We start from the raw sequence: 16,766 nt of genomic DNA, 5'->3' as shown, positions 1-16,766 counted from the left end.
ATAAGGTGCGCGTGCGCGCAGTCTCGCAGTAGCGGCAGGGGGCGGTGTGCAGCTGTGATGTCTCTCGCTGCGAAACGGGAGAGGAAAGCGCACGCGCGCCACCGTGCTCGATAAGGCGGGAGGGAGCGCGCAAGGAGTTGCAGTGCTTGTGCAGTTTCACTGCGGTGCCACGTGAGCCGTCGCTGGGAGCTTGCGCATGCGCTGTGTGGCGTGCCGGCACGGTGCTGCCGCGTGCCGAGCGGCTGTTGCGGGGCTCTGAGTGCTGCCCGCAGCGGCGGTGACGGCGTTATCAGCAGGCTCGGCTTTGCTGCGGAATTCCGCTTTGCGAGGGACTGTTAACGTACGGCGCGGTGCTGTTCGCACTCGTCCTGTGGACTGACTCCATATACTTCAGTTTTACCTCGGCAGCTTCGCCGTGAGCGCGCGGCGCGCGGCCGCTGTCCGCAGCTGTGATTCTCGCTCAGGGGCGCGCTCCGTCCTCCCCGGCCGCGCGCTGCCATGGCTGCGGAGCTGTGGCAGCGCTGCGCGGCTCCGGTCGCCAGGTTCGTCACCGTGTGAACATTTCCGAAGCAGCAGGAGCAAAAAGTGAAACTGCTTCCCATACCGGGAGTCGAACCCGGGCCGCCTGGGTGAAAACCAGGAATCCTAACCGCTAGACCATATGGGAGGCGCTGAGAATGGTTCTCTCAGCCCGCCCCAAAACGTTCACTACCGCCATCGTTTGAGTCCTCTGTACATGGCGCCACGCAGCGCTGCACCGGAGCCCCTTCGGGCCGCGCTGCAAACGCCGCGGGATCGCTATCGACTCGGCCGCCCCGCACACTGCGCCCTGGGCCGCTCCTTCCTACAACTGCTGGCAACGGAACGGCTTGCCCTCACCCAACGTGGCGGCCACGGCTTAGCAGCTCCGCCTCTTCCTCCCCTCGCCCCGCCCTTTGCGCCGTTGGCGGTGCCCGATCACGTGATTTCGGAGGCGTGGTGGGGGGGCAGCGCTCACGTGACCGGCGGAGGCCCGCCGAGCTCCGAGTCTCGTGAGCGCCGCGGGGGGAACCGGGGCGGCCGCGGCCACAGCGGGCGGGAGCCGAGCGGGGCGGCGCGCTCACGCGAGGCCGTGGCTTTGAGGCCCGCTCCGGAGCGCGGGGCTCCCAGACCCGCTCGGCGCGGCGGGCAGCCCGGAGACGCGCCCCCACGGCTCCCGCCGCCCGCGGGCACCGCCGAACCGTCCTGGGAGGTGCCCGGCGCGGATAGAGGTAGCGGGGCGCGGCTGGGAGAGGCCCGGTGCTCCCGGCGGCTGCGCGGGAGCGGGGCGGGAGCTCGCGGTTCCCTTGCTTGGGCCTGCGGTCGTGGGGATGCCGCTCATCGTGGGCGTGTGACGCGGGCCGCTTCCCGGCCGGGCCCGCAGCGGCATCTGTCAGTGTGCGGGGCCGTGCGGGGCGGGAGGTTCCCCTTTACACGGTGCTGCTGTGAGCTGGGGCTGACGCTCATCCTGCGAGCGGGAGCGATGTAATAGTGCTGTTGTCTCTGCAGGGAGGTGATGCCGAGCACAGCCATGAAGAAGAAGGTGAGCGGTTCGATTTCCATTCCCTGTCTGCGTTTGCTAACGTGGCTGCGTCTTAACGTCGGTATCCTGGGGCGTTCCGTGGCTGTCAGCTGCTCCCGGGGGCTCTCACGGTGTTTGCTTTGTGTGCTAGAAACCGGCAGTAAATTGGGAGTTAGTTTGGTGGCGTGAGGGCAGGCGGGCAGCAGAGCTGCACGTCCCAGTAAGGGCTGTGTGCGTATTTCTGGTGTGTGTTGCGAAAACCTTCTGCTGACTGAGGGCTTCCTGCGGCCTCAGGGAAGAGGATGTGCCCCAACCTGCTCTGCCGGCCCAGCGAGACCCTCTGGGTGTTGCAGGAACTGCAACAGGACAGTGCTGCACTGCTCTGAGGGCTCCTGGCAGGGGGAGGCAGCAGCACTGGGCCCTGTGTGTCCCAGCTCTGAGCAGATTCAGATTGGCCCAGGCGGTGATGTGAGGAGCACTTGGCTCTCATTCTGTGTTGAGTGAGGATTGGGTTCCCCTCTGGTCCTATGTGCTTGTGTCTGACCTCCCCAAAAGGCCACTGTAGCCTGATGCTTGGGAGTTAAGTTCCCTTGTAGGCTGACGTGTGCTGTGGAGCCATGCTGAGTGCCTGCAGGTGTCGTGAAGATGCTGCCTTTCTTTTCCTGCTCTGCATGGAGCTTTCTGGAGTCTGGCTTCAGCTAGGCTGGAGGGTGTAACCTGAGCAGCCAACTGCTTTGAGAAAAGCCTTTGTCACAAAGCCATCGGGGCTCTTCTGAGCAGAATGGGGAACTCTTGAGTAAGTATCCTGACTACGTGGTCAGCTCCTTCTGAGAGTGGCCTTTGCCTCTGCTGTGGTTTTGCAGTTTCTCCCAGAAGAGCACCTCATGCTATAGGCTACTGCTGCCCATGTTGCTGTGAGGCATTTGCAGCAGGGTCAGGACCAGGCGAGCCCCTTCCCAGCCAGCCCTTGGCACTGGGGTAATGCACCAGCACTGGTTGTGCTCTTATTAAACTGATCCTTGACGATTGATTTTCAGAGCTGTTGCCAAAGGGTGGATTTGACTTTGTAACTGGAACTTGTTTCACAGCTGTTTTTGTGTGCAAGTCCATGTTGGCTGCCACCGGTTCTGTATTTATTTTTAGATCATGATGCAGAGTTGTGCCCTGTGGGATCGTCTCCCCCTCTTCTCCACTCAGCCATCCCATAGTTTTCTGCTGCCAGAGGTGCTGGCTCTCTTTTGGCCTGAGGATCTGCAGTCTGGATTCTGGGGTGGAGCCTGTTTTCCCTGCATGGGAGCATGGTGTATTTGAGCTGTACTGTCCTATTGGCTTTTAGTTTTCTGCTAGGATTCTGACACATGAAACTCAGCATGGAACTTGTATTTCACTGCTGTCAGGGGAGAGAAACCAAGCTGTGTTATGAAAAAGGAAAGAGCAAGATTAGGAGAGAAGTAATGAGTGGAGAATGCCAGTGCTGAGTAGGCAAGTGATTGCTTTCAGTCTGGTTTTAACAGCTTGAGGTAAAACTGGTCCTTTGCTCTCATTGCTTTTGGAAAACGTTGCAGCCTGTGAAGGGCTGGGGAAAGAGGAGGCTGGCAATGGGTCCTCTGCCATGGTGTGTAGGAAAAAGGGTCAGGGGCAGCAGTGGCTGTGGGCTGGCTGAACTTTGAGTGTTACTTACCCAGCTGAAAGAACGGGAGCACAGTGCCTTGAAGGGCAGCAATTCCTGAGAGAGCAAAAGAGAAGGGTGATGGGCATGGTGCTGAGAATTCAAACAGGATGGAAAGGGTTTTAGGGTGTGAAGCAAGGAGTTAAGGCTGTCCATCTGCTTTCCCAGGTATGGTTCTCTTCTGATGCCATTTCAATCAGTGGTACCAGAGTTCTGTCAGTTGATTGCTACAAGTTGGGAGCCATGGAGGAGGCAGTGCTCTGTGGTAGCTAATTCTCTGTTGTTTTATTTTTTAATCTCCCCAGGTGCTGCTGATGGGTAAAAGTGGGTCTGGGAAGACCAGCATGAGGTCCATTATCTTTGCAAACTACATTGCCAGAGACACACGACGCCTGGGTGCCACAAGTAAGGCTTCTTTGTGTGAGCTGGGCCTTCTCAGGGCTCCAGTGCTGTTCATGCAAGGGATGAGGCTGTTCCTCCAGCTGGCCCTTCCTTGCCTTCCCCCTGCAGGAGCAGGGGCTGCCTGCTGGTCATGGAGACTGTTGGTCTTCATGGCAAATCTCATTAGCTGAGGTCAGCTGGAGGCTGGAGTGAAAGAGAAAGGAATGCTGTATCCAGTCTTGCTGCCTTATGGTTGGACTTTCATCCTTCCTTTTTTTTGATCAGTCAGCAGCCTCTGCTGCCACGTGTGTTATTGGAGGAGTGCTCAGAGCCTCCTCATGGTCCCCTTTGGGTGCTGATGGTTAGCTCAGCTGGAGGCACAGTGATCTCACTGTGTGCCTGGGGTTTTGGCAGGATGATTGGCTTCTTTTGCCTCTTTTTTTCCAAAGACATTGATCTGAAAAGACACTCAGGTGATTCCTCTGAAACAATGGCTTGAATCACTGGGATCTAACATAGTACTGTGAGGCACCCATGAGAATTAGTGTCTGTGTGCTCACTGTAGGTTTGGTCTTTTCATGAACTGTTGTGTGGGGTTTTTTTTCTTTCTTTTAAGGCTAATCAAAGCCTTGCAGAATGTGCTGGAAGCTGTCTTAAAATATCACAAAAATCAGGAGCATATTTCTGAAGGGAAACTGCCTGCTGTGCTTCTCAGGAGGGCACTATCCTGGTTAGAAAGCAGGAAGGCTGGGGCTCCTGTGGATTTACATACAACAGTGCTGCTTAGATGGGCTTTTCTAAACTGTGGGCTGTACCGAAGAGAATGGTGTTGTTGCTCTGCCCTGGGCGTGTGGCACAGCTGCTAATCTCACTGTTGTCTCTTTTCAGTTGATGTGGAACACTCCCATGTTAGATTTCTAGGAAACCTGGTATTAAACCTCTGGGACTGTGGAGGGTAGGTACTTTTTTCTTTTCTTTTTGTTTTTGAAACTGTTGTGGGCTAGCTCTGTCAAATAAGATTGGGGATGTAGCTAGAGCAGCTACCCTGCAGCACTGCCATGCTTTTTGTGTGTGTGGAGAGAGTGGAACAAACTGTGCATGCCACAATGAAACTGGTGGGGCAGCTCTGGGGAGAGTGGATACCACATCTTAGGCTTGTGCATGGAGCTGGGAGGAGGAGGCTGCCCTGGTTGCAGTCTGAGTTATCACCACATGAAAGGTGCGGTGCATAGGCCCACCCTTTCGTTGCTGGCTGCTTTGTTTATCTGCCAGAAAGCCTGAGCCCTCCACCTGAACTGTCTCTTGAACGTGGTGATGGTGCAGGCGATGATGGTTGTGGAACTGCATCTCATGAGTTTGATCCAAGTGAGGTGCATGCTGAGAAGCGATTTTAGAGATGGATGGTGATTCTGTGGTTCCTGAAAGCAGCTTTTTAAAGAGCATTCCCATTGACAGAGCCTCAGAAAAGTTGACAAACTTTGCTAAGCTTCACCAGATCTAATGTCCTCATGTTTTGTCTGAGCTGTGTATAGCAGAAATTACTCAAAATGCATTTAAATCCTGTAAAACAGGCTGTGCTGATGGTTTGTGGCTTTTTTGTATGCAGCTCCTTGAAAGCAATGCAGCTTTGTTTGTGCTAGCCCCGAGCAGCAGCTATGTCCTGTACCAAGACACTGGGAAGCAGATGCTCTTCAGGAGCATCCTACTGTGCTCAGTTGGAAGTGCTGAGGGAGCCTTATATCCTGAGGAAGTTAGCTGCCTGTGGGCTCTTTCTTTGGCCTCCTGTGGTGTGATCTGCAGCTCAACATGTAGACGTGTCTAGCAGGGGATATTTTACAGCACTTTCCCTGACTGCATTGAAGCCTGGCTGCTCTGATGGGAGTCTCTTTGCTCCTCCTCCTCAGGCAGGACACCTTTATGGAGAACTACTTCACCAGTCAGCGGGACAACATCTTCCGCAACGTAGAAGTCCTCATCTATGTGTTCGATGTAGAAAGCCGTGAACTGGAGAAGGACATGCACTACTACCAGTCATGCTTGGAGGCAATTCTTCAGAACTCTCCCGATGCGAAGATCTTTTGTCTAGTGCACAAGATGGACTTGGTGCAGGAGGACCAGCGGGACTTGGTGAGAAGCTGATACTTGCCATAGAAATGCTTTCAAATAGAGCATCTTTTGGCTGTGCTGAAGCATTGCTAGTTCCTACCTCAGACACGGTCCCATCAGCAGTGTTCCTGGAAGGGCTTCTCAGGTGCTGAGAGCTGTTCAAGGCCTTTCTGCCTTTTCAAACTGTATGTCAGTGCTGCCTCTTGCATGTAGTCCAGTGGAGGAGAGACCTGATGAACTTGCTTAGGAAGAACTACTCTTAAACCTTTTCTTTTATAACATCAACTGTAAAGCCTTTACCAGATCTTGGCTCCAGAGGGTAGGGATGGAGGTAGGACTGAACGAAATCTGGCAAACTCGACCTCTCCTCTGACCATTTGGATGACGTTGAGGATTGCAGTGATGACAAGTGGTGGTTGGTTTCTTTTTAGCTCTCATTTTCAGTCTTACGTAAACACTGTTCTAAAGCATACCAGAAAGAAGGGTTGAAACCCCTGGTTCACTAGAAAGAGAAACCTCTTTCTTTGTCAGTTGATGCTTCTGCTTCCTGTCAGGTGTTCATTGGGGCCCATTTGCCCAGAGGTCACTTCTTGGTTTAGCACTTAGTGTTCCTGGAGGCATTGGGCAGAGGATCAGCCTCACAAAGAGGTTTTGTGTTTTCTGCTCTCTTCAGGGCTCTTGGAAGATTTCAGGGAGACTGAAAGATGATGGGTTTCTACCAACCTTGCTTTTTTCAATTATGGCTAAAAGCAACCAGCTCCTGATACCAAGGAGAAAAAAACCTGTGGTTAGATATCTTTGCTTGGCTGCTTTCCACTCCATGACCTGGAGCAAATTTGGAGGCCCCTTCAGGCTGTAGTACAAAGTGGCATTAAATGCTCTGCTTCCTGGTGAGTGTGTGCCTGGGCAGCAGTGGAGGCAGCTTTGCTAGGTCCCATGGCTGTAGCCACACCCTGACCTCCCTTCAGAGACAGACTTCTTCCATGCAGCATTTTGGCTCCAGATCCCTTATTCTGCCTGGTGGTTCTCCTTTCCTAGTTCTGCCCTCCAGCTCAGTGCAAAGATAGCTCAACGAGCCTGTTTGGAGGGTTGAGTCAAGGACTTTTTCCTCACTTTCAGCTCTCTTCCCTACAAACTGAATGGGGACTCTTAAGATCTTTGTGTTGCTGTTTTGTCTGGCTGGCTGTATATAGTTGTGCAAATTCAAGTGAGGCCTTGAAGCATGGGGTAGACAGGCAGAAGAGGGGCCTTACTTTGAGTATATTTTTAGTGCATATCATTGCACGCCCATCAAAGCTGTTTAAAAGTATCTGCTGTTCAGAAGAACATGCAAAAAACTCTTGAACTGGGCCAGATCTCTGTCCCTGTAAACTGTTGTTAAACCTTTGGTATCTCAGGCCCCAGGATGGCAAGTGTTGGCCTACACAGCGTGTCCTGGAGATCAGCTTGCTCTGTCATGTTCCTAAAAACAGTAAGGTGAGCTGAAGGTAGGCATCGTGCCTCCCCTTGCAGGGGCACAGCACCAGCACTCTTGCTGCTATTTTTTTTTTTTTTTTTGCTGCCTATTCAGGAGTTTGGTGCAAGGCTGTCCTCTTTGTTTTACCCCGCTTTTTTAAGGGCAGAACTCAATGGGAGAAGGCTGTATGCTTGCCTCAGAGCTGCTTTGCTAACACAGCTCTTAGTGACGAAACTCTCAGTGCTTTCCTTCTACTCTGTTCATGATGACACAGCTTTTTACGTATGACCAGGGGCTTGTCAGATTTTAGGTCCTCTATAAACCTCATGCACATACATTTGCAGCCCATAACACTGTAGTTTTTCCACGTTTGAGTCCCCTGCTGTGTGACAGCCAAGGTCTGCTTATCCCTGCTAACCTAGTGGAAAGGTTTCTGACAGTCTGCCCTAGCCAGCAAGCTCTGCTGCTCTCTTCCGTGCTGCGTGTTGCTCGAGTGTTGTTTGACATGTGTGCTAGAAATGCAATGCAGTCACCACACCAAAGGCTAAAATATTTACACTCAACTGCTAATCATTTTACTTCACAGATTTTTAAGGAGCGTGAGGAAGACTTGAGGCGCCTTTCCCGACCTTTGGAATGTGCTTGTTTTAGAACTTCCATCTGGGATGAGACGCTGTACAAGGTCTGTACACCATCCTTGCTGTATTTGGTCTTTTCCCCCTCTCACCTGCAAACAAGAGCGTGAGGAGGGTGAGTGGTTAGTTACTGAGTGGCCCTTGTCAGGTCTACAGCGACTCCTGCTTCCAGAAGTTAGCTTTGTTAATGGCATCAGAACATCTTGGGTTTCATTAAAAATAAAGAAATAAATAAAGCCCCCAAAGTGTTGTGCCTGTGGCATTCTTTTAACACTGCTTAAATGTTTTGCCTGGTCACCAAGTGACTGCTGAAGAGTTCGCTCAGGAAAACAGATACCACTGGTGGCCCTCAGTGTAGCAGACAGATGCACAGTGGAGTGGGATAAGAGTTTCTCTCTTGTCTAGGCTTGTAAGTGCTCACAACTGCAAATAGTTTTTGAGCATGCTGTGTAACATGGGCATGAGGCAGAAATGATAATGCAGTCCTTGTCTTTCTTTGTTGACAGGCTTGGTCCAGTATAGTCTATCAGCTGATCCCCAATGTCCAGCAGCTGGAGATGAACCTGAGGAACTTTGCTCAGATCATTGAGGCAGATGAAGTGCTTCTGTTTGAGAGAGCCACTTTCCTGGTGAATACAGCTGTTCTGCCCTTCATGTTTCTCTGCCCAGCCTAGGATGGAGTTCCCTGGAAGGAAAGTGCACAACAGGCAGTTGCCCAAAGAGAGGAGCTAGCACCACGTGGCAGAATGCTTTGATCCAGGCCTTGTGATATTGAAAGTAGCTGACTGACATGGTGGCTCGTGTGACCTTCCCAGAGTTTCCACGTCTGGCTGTTGGGATGAGGGCTCAGCTGGTATTTCCCTCATCCAGGCTGTGAGAGGGTTTCATATCCCCATTCTCTTGTCAGCCATGGGAGTTCTGTGCAGAAAGGAATTCTCCAAAGGGCAAGAACCCTCTGTGGCTTGCAAAAAGTCTTTTCAGTTCCTCCTAGACTGGCTTTTTAACCCCTTCTAATTCCTTTTTTATCAAGTGCCTGATGCTCTACAAACCTGGAGTGTGGGTAGAGGATCGCAAGCATTTGGGTTGCTGTGAGTTTTGAAGTTACCATCTGTGCGGTAACTGCTTCTAACTTCTTGTGTCCAAAAGGTGAAACACATCGTTGCTGCTTGTCTTACCATACTCTTAGTTTCCAGATGGGTCTCTTTGGGCTTTATAACAGTGCTGTTGCTGACCTGAAGACCTTTTCAAGTCTGAGGTCTTTCCTTGGCAAACAAAGAGATGATTTTGAAGTTCTGGTGCTGTTTCTTTTCTGTTCACTTCTACTGTCAGAAGTAGACACCTCCTATTTCTGACAGGTTCTGCTTTTTGGCCTCATGTAGTTGATAAATGGTTCCACCTTGCTGATACATAGTAGTATTTATATGCACTCAAAAATGCTTTTTTTTTTTTTTTTAATTTTTAACTGAAAAATAATTTTCGTAGCAAGGAATTCTGTTCTGCTTTCTCAGTGTAAAGGTGGCTTTTAAAGACTTCTCCCTTCTTGTTGTTTTCATACATCTAAGTTTCTGCAGGGGCTGCTTTCTCTGAGTGAAATCTTATTCTGAAGTTGTGCTTAGAACATAGTAACAGAAAAACCTGGAAAGCTGAGGAAAGAACTTTGATACCAAAGCCTTTGCTACGTGCATGTGACTTTTTGAATGTGGCTTAACTTGTACCAGTAGGAATAGTTGGGCAACTGTAAATGTAGAAAACAGAGAATGGTTTTCTAAGCTCCTTGAGGAGGGGAAAAAAGACCAAAAAAAACCTGCAAAGCAAACAACAATCCCACCTTAATTCCTGAAGGCCTGTTAAATATGGCTCCATAGGTAGAAAATGATGAGTTTAACATCTTTGTGCAGGAGGATGTCATGCTGTCATCATTCTTATAATGTTATCAAAGTGATATTCCTTTGGAGGCCTCTGTGGGAATGAAGATGCAACAATTTGAATGTGTGCAATCCCACTTCATGCTGCAGATTCCCTCCTTGGCCTGCTGGCTGGCTTGGCTGGAGAGGAAAGGTCTGTAGGCTGCCAGCCATGTGGAAGCAGTGGGAGTGAAGCAGGCATGGATCATCTTGCGAGGACTCCTGAAAACTTGATCCTTTCCATCTCTGCAGCCTGGCTCTAAGGTCTGCACCTTGCTGCAAGATTTCTGTGTGGGAGGAGAAGGAGGGAAGCATATCTGAACGCAGGCAACTTAGCACAACCTTAGTCTGACTCAGGTAATTGATGGAGAGTGAGCTCCCTGGGAAACAGCTGCCTTTGTTCCACTTGTCCTAGCTGGAGAAGAACAGCTTGCTTTAGTTTGAGAGCAGTGCTGGGCATCCTACATGCTTCTCAGGTTTGGTCTGTGGAAGTCTGCAGCATGCTAGATGCTGCATGGTAGAGCATTTGTCAAAGGCCTGTTTGCCCTACAGGAGGTGATGGTCTTGAGTTTCCCCACCTTGCACCTTTGTGTTCTTTGAGTCAAGATTTAAATGGCTGCTAAGTTGGGGTATTTAGACCCCACGAGGACAGGAGTGCTTCTTACATACCTGATTTGTATCTGTTCTTGTTAAAGGTTTCCTGGGGACTGTGTGACTGCATCCCTCTTACCATGAAACCACCACTAGTATTGCTGCAAATGATTTCCACAAAGGGAATCCCTGAGCTGGGCACCACCAATTTCTCGCAGCTGCTGTTGAACATGAGAAAGCTGTACTGAAATGTGACTAACTCTGCACTCTTTCTGCCTTTCAGGTCATTTCTCACTATCAGTGCAAAGAACAGCGGGATATCCACAGATTTGAGAAAATCAGCAACATTATTAAACAATTCAAACTAAGTTGCAGGTGAGCTGGTTTAGTCATTAGGTGGGAAAGATACCCTGGCAGGTATTTCAGTTTCGTGCTGAAGCAAGGAAACTCTCCAAACTCATTACTGGTTCTGTGCCTCCTCAGCAGTCTGAGGATTTGCGTTAGTTAAGTTGCTTGCTAGAAAGTGCCATGTTTAAATATGTCAGTGTGTGTTATCTTTCATAACTTCCTCCTTTGGTGATTGGTGAAAGAGGTTTGTTTTGAAACAACTGTTTTCTTCTAGGCCTTTTTTTTTTTTTTCTTGAGTGGGGTGGGAACATTCCAGAACTGATCTGGTAAACTCACGCTGGCTTGGGAAGAGAGGGGCTTACAAGCACTAATTGTCAGTATGTGGAATTGAAAGATGGAGAGCTTCCTGCAGAGTATCTTTCTTTTGAACCACCTTCAGGGGGTTCCACAGCTTGTCAGGAGTTTAGAGCCTGAATGGGACAGAGAAGTGGCAGCATGCCATAGGGAGCTGTCTCCAGGTATTTCAGCCTTATGCTTACTTCCAGAGGGTGTAAACCTCCTTTGGAATGGTTGAGCCATTACTTCAGTGCTGACTGCTTGGGCACAGTGTCCTCAGAGAGGCAGAGTGGGGTTGTATATCTTGAGTTACAAACCTTCACTGATCAACACTCAGAGGGTTTTATACTGTTCTTGTTGGTTCAATTAAGCCTAAAGCTAGAGCTTTTCCTTTATACAAATTGTTGCCTCTTCTGGTGGCCATCTTGGCAAGCAACACTTGCCAAATAAATGCAGATAAACATGGGATGTGATGAAGTGGGGGAAGATCTGTCTGAGCACTCTTAGAGTAACGGTGCATTTACTTTTTTTTTTTCCTTTCTTTAGTAAGCTGGCTGCTTCTTTCCAGAGCATGGAGGTCAGGAACTCTAACTTTGCTGCTTTTATTGACATCTTCACGTCAAATACATATGTGATGGTGGTTATGTCAGACCCTTCAATACGTAAGTTGAAGCGAAGATGAGCTTCTGGCCTGTTCTTATTCACAGAGACAAAGAGCTGGATAAGCCTGGCTCTTCTGTCAGAGCGCAGCAGATGCCAGACAAAGCAGTGAAGTGACTGTAGCTCAGAGGTACAGGGGGATCTGTCCTCCTGGCATGCCCTCTCTGAGCACTGGGAGGGGAAGGTGGTTAGAAAGTGACTTTGCAGAGGAGACACCGTAACAGCTGTGACCTGACTCAATAGGTCCTATCTAATAACTAATTTGGGCTGCTTTGATCTGGCAGCCACAGCGATTTCTTGGAAAGGAAGCAGAGGTGGATCGTGTGCGATCTTCTGCTCTTATTGCCTGAGCTGTCCTGGAGGGCAAGGTAGCGTGGTGGTAGCATCTGTTCATCTAAGAACCTGCAGGCAGTGGTGCCAGAGGCACATCTGAGTGCTTAGTTGTTTTCACAACTGTAGTTGAAGGTGTTAAAAATTGGAGTGCTTAGGGCTGCCCCAGTGTCCTGGATGGCTGTGTGACTCACAGCTGTTATCCAGGAAGAGGACAGGAAGATTGCATTACTGGATTAGGGAAAGCCTGTGTGAACACCACAACCCTGAGTGAACTCCTGAGCTGTGACATTGCTGTGCTTGAGCAGCAAATGAGAATCTGAAGTGACTTCTAAATTGCCTTGTGAGCAGACTGCATCGGTGTAGTTTGCTCTGCCATCAGCAGGCAGCCCACACCTCCAGCACTGCATTGTACAGCTGGGGAGCAGCAGGGCTGATCTGTGAGCTCATTGCTTGGGATGTTGCTGCTCTGTGAGCATTGCTTCCCTTAGGGAAGATGTGGTTTCACACCATGTCCCTTCTCCACACTGAAGTGCAGTCCAGTACTGGCCGCTTCAGGTAGCAGCTGCAGAGCACCTGGCCCTCTGCTGAGCACCCTGCAGTCATTGTATGGAGTTCAGAAGCATGAACTGAGGGCACGTGGGGATTTGGGTTCGCTTTTGCTGATAGGAACTCAAATAACTGCTGTCCCCAGGCGGTGCTTCTGAGGGTTTCTTTTCTCATATCCTCGCTGACTGTTTTTCTCCCCTCCCTGTCCCTTCTCCATCCCAGCTTCTGCAGCTACGCTGATCAACATCCGCAATGCCAGAAAACACTTTGAGAAGTTGGAAAGAGTGGATGGACCAAAGCACAGCCTGCTCATGCGCTGAACGCGGCCCAACGCACGTGGTCTTTGGCAGGAGACAAAGTGGATTGGAACTACCTTTTTTTTTTTTCTTAGGAGAATCTAACAATGTGGATGTATTTGTGGGCTTTGAAATGAGTGTGCTGCTTACCACCACAACCTTTATTGTTTCTCCTTTTACCGTTGGACACTATTCACATGGATGATGTCTGGATTCACTGCAGACCTTCAGAAGAGACTCCTGGTGTTTATGGGGTTGGGAAGAAGTAAGGACAGGTGATGTGCACGAGCTCTCATGCTCCTGGTTGTCAGTGGCATGTGGCAGAGCCTTTTTGGATGTTTGCTCCCAGGTGATCATATAAATCACAGGGATGAAGTATTTACTATTTTATTGGTAGGTTGCTAGAATACATTTATAAATTTCTCCTTGTCTTCAGTCATGAAAATAAATTTTTGCTACCAGGGATTTCAGATCCTGGAGCTTTGGAAAGTGGGTTTTCTTTCTTCTAAAACCCAGGGCAGCTTTGGCAAGCAGGTGTGTAACAGCTGCATTTCTCCTCTTGCAGCATTTTGGGGGGCATTGACTGAAGGTCATTCCAAAGTTTCATTTGAGATTTTCTTTTTTCCCACGCTGAGGCAAAGTTTGCAGCTGAAGCAGTCAGGATGTGACACTGGCCTCTCCACGCTTTCTGGGATGACAGTAAAGAGGAACCAAAGGCCGCACAGGAGAGTCCTGGCATGCTTGGTCTCCCTGCTGGGGCTGCTGTGGGTACACAGGAGCTGTAGGATGTGGCAGCTCCGGGCTGTGTGTGCAGGAGCTGTGTTAGCTGTTTGTGGCAGTCAGGTGGGCAGTGTTTGGCACTGGTATGTCTTCATGCTACGTCCGTCTCGAGTGGATTTTTGTGTGCGGTTCCATTAAACATAGGAGGAACAAAAGCACTGTGAGTTAGGGGAATCTCTGACTTGGGGGGGAGCTGCTGCTCGTCAGCACCTCTTCCTTTATTTCTTGCTGCATCCAGTTACTGTATGAAAGAGGGTGTGGTAATCCTGGCTCTCCGCTCTGCATTCTCAAAATGATGCTTTCCCCTGCATCTCTGGCCCACACAGTGGGAAAGTACCTGCAAGGGTGTGCCTGTCATACGGGACCTGAGAGCTGCAGGGCTGAGGCTGGGCTGTGCACAAGATCTTCCATCGATCCTACACCTCCGTGGTATTAAACAGCCATGTCTTGCACCGCCTACTCAGCAGATGCACTTGTGATCTGTAGGGCTGGGATTGTGTTCAGTGAGGACCATCAAGGCAGTGTCCCTGTGGGAGAGAAGCTTTAGGTGCTGCTTACAAATTGAAATGCCTGAGTTTCTAGGGAGCTTGTGAATGGGTTTGAGATGCAGTGGAGGGTTATTTGTCTTCAGTGCTTGCAGGTTCTTGCTGGAAAGGGAAGAGCAGATCTCACACACTGCGTGGCTGCTTTCTGATGGGCTGAAGTGAGCTGAGTGCAGCTGCAGGTCCTCCTGTGGGTGCTCCCTCAGTGCTCTGAGGTCAGTCCTTCCTTCTGCTCTAATCATGGCTTCTCTCCTGCCCTGCAGAGGAAGAGCTGCCTGTCTGTGTGCTGTCAGGAGCCTCTGAGAGCTGTGTGTGCAGGAGATGGACTGAGAGCCGCAGTGCCAGCGTGGATCCCAACACCTTCAGCTCAGAGTACCTTTTCCTAGCAGGCAGCTGTTCTGTGATGGATGAGGCCAGGACAGAGGGAATGCTGCCTTATTCCCATGGTTACAAACCAAGCGGGGTTATCTCGTGCTGTGTGTGAGCGGGCTGGGAGGTGCCACTGGGTTTCCTTGAGGGATAAACTGCTTGCTGTGTGAAAGTGGGATGGTGCTGGGGTTAAGTGTGTGTGTGTGGGGAGCTGATCTGAAACAGATGGGAGCAAAGCCCCCTTGCAGGTGTCCCGGCCTGCTAAGCCTCCATGGTCACTGATGATGGCTGAAGTGTTGCTGTTCTCATACTCAAAATCTGTTTTCCTCGAGCGTATGTATTTGGGGGTTCTGTGGAAATCAACACTTGGCACTCTGGCAGAAGTAGTGCTGGTGCTGGTGCTGCTCTGCACAGGATATCAAGCACAAGCACCTGCAGTGCTGATGGAAATATGTTGATGGTTTCATTTCAAGATGACTGACACCTTTTGGTGGAACCGTGTTATGTGTTGCTGTCTTCTCTCCCAGAAGAAAACCTGGGGGCCTCTTTTGGAGCCTGGAGTGTCAGCAGAACTGCTGGGTTGGGTGGCTCGGGCACCTCATCCTGCTTTCCAGTAGACTCTTACTGGCTCCCTGCTTGGGCAGCCTGGCAGAATCTTGCCATCCTAAATAAGCGATGCTTCTCACAAATCTGATCCCTCTTGGTCAGCTTGTAGAGGCCCACCCTTTGGGGCTTGACCAGCATTCCACATCACAAATGTCACCAGTGCCTCAAGCACTGCAAGTCCCCCACTTGGCCCCATTTCCAAATAGCGGGGGCTGCTGGGAGCCTGGCTGACCTTCCTCCATCAGCGAGTGCCGCTGTACGCTCTTTGCTTGTGGGTTTTCTGACTGTTCCCTTCCTGCTGCTTGGACTGAACCAAGCATCGATGCAAAGAGTTTTATTTTTCTATTTTTAACGAAACGGGGGCTGAAAATGCATTGTTCCTTGGTGTGCTTTGAGGGGTTAATGCCTTGGATGGGAGGGCCTCATCCCTTCCAAGTGAGGTCTGAATCTGATTGGTCATTCAGTCCACCACTGTCCCCTGTAGAAAGAAGGTGGGAACTGAGCCAGTACACCACAACCCTCACAGGGTTGTATGGACATCTTGGCACAGTTGGACTGTGGCCTTTCCACCCATGGGTGCCTCATCCTGTCCCATTTTACCTTTCCTTTGTCCTATTCAGCCCTCCTCCTGCCAGGGCTGTGTGCTCCTGGGGCTTAGTGTGATGGTGCCGTGTCACAGGGCTGAGGCCCTAAAGTGGAACCTTTAGGACCAGTGCAAATGGAGCCCTCCATTCAGAAGGATGTGGCAAAGCCAGGGCTCTGCAGGGCTGAAATGTCAGATGGGGCCAGAGTGAGGGTGGGTGGGTATGTGGGTGTTAGAGGAGATGAATGGGATGGTGTAGGGAGGGCAAGAGGGAGGTTGAAGGGATGTAGGGTTAGATGGCATATGGGGGGAGTGCACGGATGGTTGGATGCATGAGTGAATGGATGGATGTGTGGGGATGAGGGTGGGGAAGGGATGGGTATGAGTGAGGAGAGAGAGGTAGATGGATATGGGGTGGGTGGGACAGGACGTGGCACACATGGGTGGGTGAGTGTGCAAGGGCTGCATGAATGGGTGGTGAGGTGGGTGCGCAGGGTTAGATGTGTATGCAGTTCGGTGCATGAAAGGGGGGGTGGGCTGGGTAGGTGGGAGGACAGGAGGTGTGGAGCGGCTGGAGGGCCACAGGGCCCACGAGTGAGGCTACCTGCAAGCAACACTACGCTGGGGTGGGCTGGGGAGGGTGAGTGCCTTGTCCCACGAAGGGCCGGGGGATGCAGACACCTGACCCGGCACTTTTTGCACCTCCCACCACTTCCCGGCTGCAAAACCCGCAGCGTTCCCCTGAACGCCCGCTCCGGCCCGCAGCAGTGCAGCAGCTCCGCGGGGCACCGTGTCACCCCCAGGCACTCAAGGGCGGACCGCCCCCCCCCCAACCTTCGGCGGGGCTGCAGACCTTGCCATCGCTGCTGCGATCTCCCAAGCCCCGGCTGCCCCCTCCCAACGTTTTGGGGGTACCCCTCATCGGGGGGGGAGGGGGGACACCCGTTCCCCAAACCCCTCATCCGTTTCCACGGCAACGCGGCCGCGCGGGGAGCCGCCCATTGGCTGCCGCGGCCGCTGATGTCACTTTTGGGGGCGCCCCGGTGTTGGGGGATGGGGTGGGGTGTGGGAGTGGTCCGGCGCGG

The 16,766-nt window shown here is 51.3% G+C and overlaps 1 protein-coding gene and 1 non-coding gene across 3 annotated transcripts; one reads left to right on the top strand and one right to left on the bottom strand.

Annotated features, from left to right (window-relative positions):
• Positions 1-595: 595 nt before the first annotated feature.
• Positions 596-667, bottom strand: TRNAE-UUC (transfer RNA glutamic acid (anticodon UUC)). The gene has a single exon. It is a non-coding gene; the product is annotated as a tRNA-Glu (tRNA).
• Positions 668-1,167: 500 nt separating this feature from the next.
• On the top strand, positions 1,168-13,290 carry LOC136044336 (ras-related GTP-binding protein A). Of its 2 annotated transcripts, XM_065729605.1 has the most exons (10): positions 1,168-1,250; positions 1,528-1,561; positions 3,515-3,614; positions 4,479-4,545; positions 5,495-5,717; positions 7,739-7,834; positions 8,294-8,416; positions 10,566-10,657; positions 11,513-11,628; positions 12,728-13,290. In XM_065729605.1, exons 2-10 carry the CDS (start codon positions 1,535-1,537, stop codon positions 12,823-12,825), a joined length of 942 nt encoding a protein of 313 aa, XP_065585677.1. In that variant the 5' UTR covers positions 1,168-1,250; positions 1,528-1,534; the 3' UTR covers positions 12,826-13,290. The 2 variants fall into 2 exon arrangements, with proteins under 2 accessions (XP_065585677.1, XP_065585678.1); XM_065729606.1 differs by lacking the exons at positions 1,168-1,250; positions 1,528-1,561 and adding an exon at positions 2,468-3,022.
• The last annotated feature ends 3,476 nt before the right edge of the window (positions 13,291-16,766 follow it).

This window comes from Cyrtonyx montezumae, unplaced genomic scaffold, assembly GCF_038088225.1.
Source record: "Cyrtonyx montezumae isolate F1298 unplaced genomic scaffold, pur_monq_1.0 scaffold_11, whole genome shotgun sequence".
In the NCBI taxonomy this organism is placed as follows: domain Eukaryota; kingdom Metazoa; phylum Chordata; class Aves; order Galliformes; family Odontophoridae; genus Cyrtonyx; species Cyrtonyx montezumae.
The sequence above is the reverse complement of the archived record's forward strand: the minus strand, read 5'-3'. Positions and strand labels throughout refer to the sequence as shown.

Coding starts and splice junctions, on each gene's coding strand:
- LOC136044336 (XM_065729605.1), top strand. CDS start 1,535: ATGCCGAGCACAGCCATGAAGAAGAAG. Junction 10,658..11,512: donor CAATTCAAACTAAGTTGCAG/GTGAGCTGGTTT, acceptor TCCTTTCTTTAG/TAAGCTGGCTGCTTCTTTCC. Junction 11,629..12,727: donor TATGTCAGACCCTTCAATAC/GTAAGTTGAAGC, acceptor TCTCCATCCCAG/CTTCTGCAGCTACGCTGATC.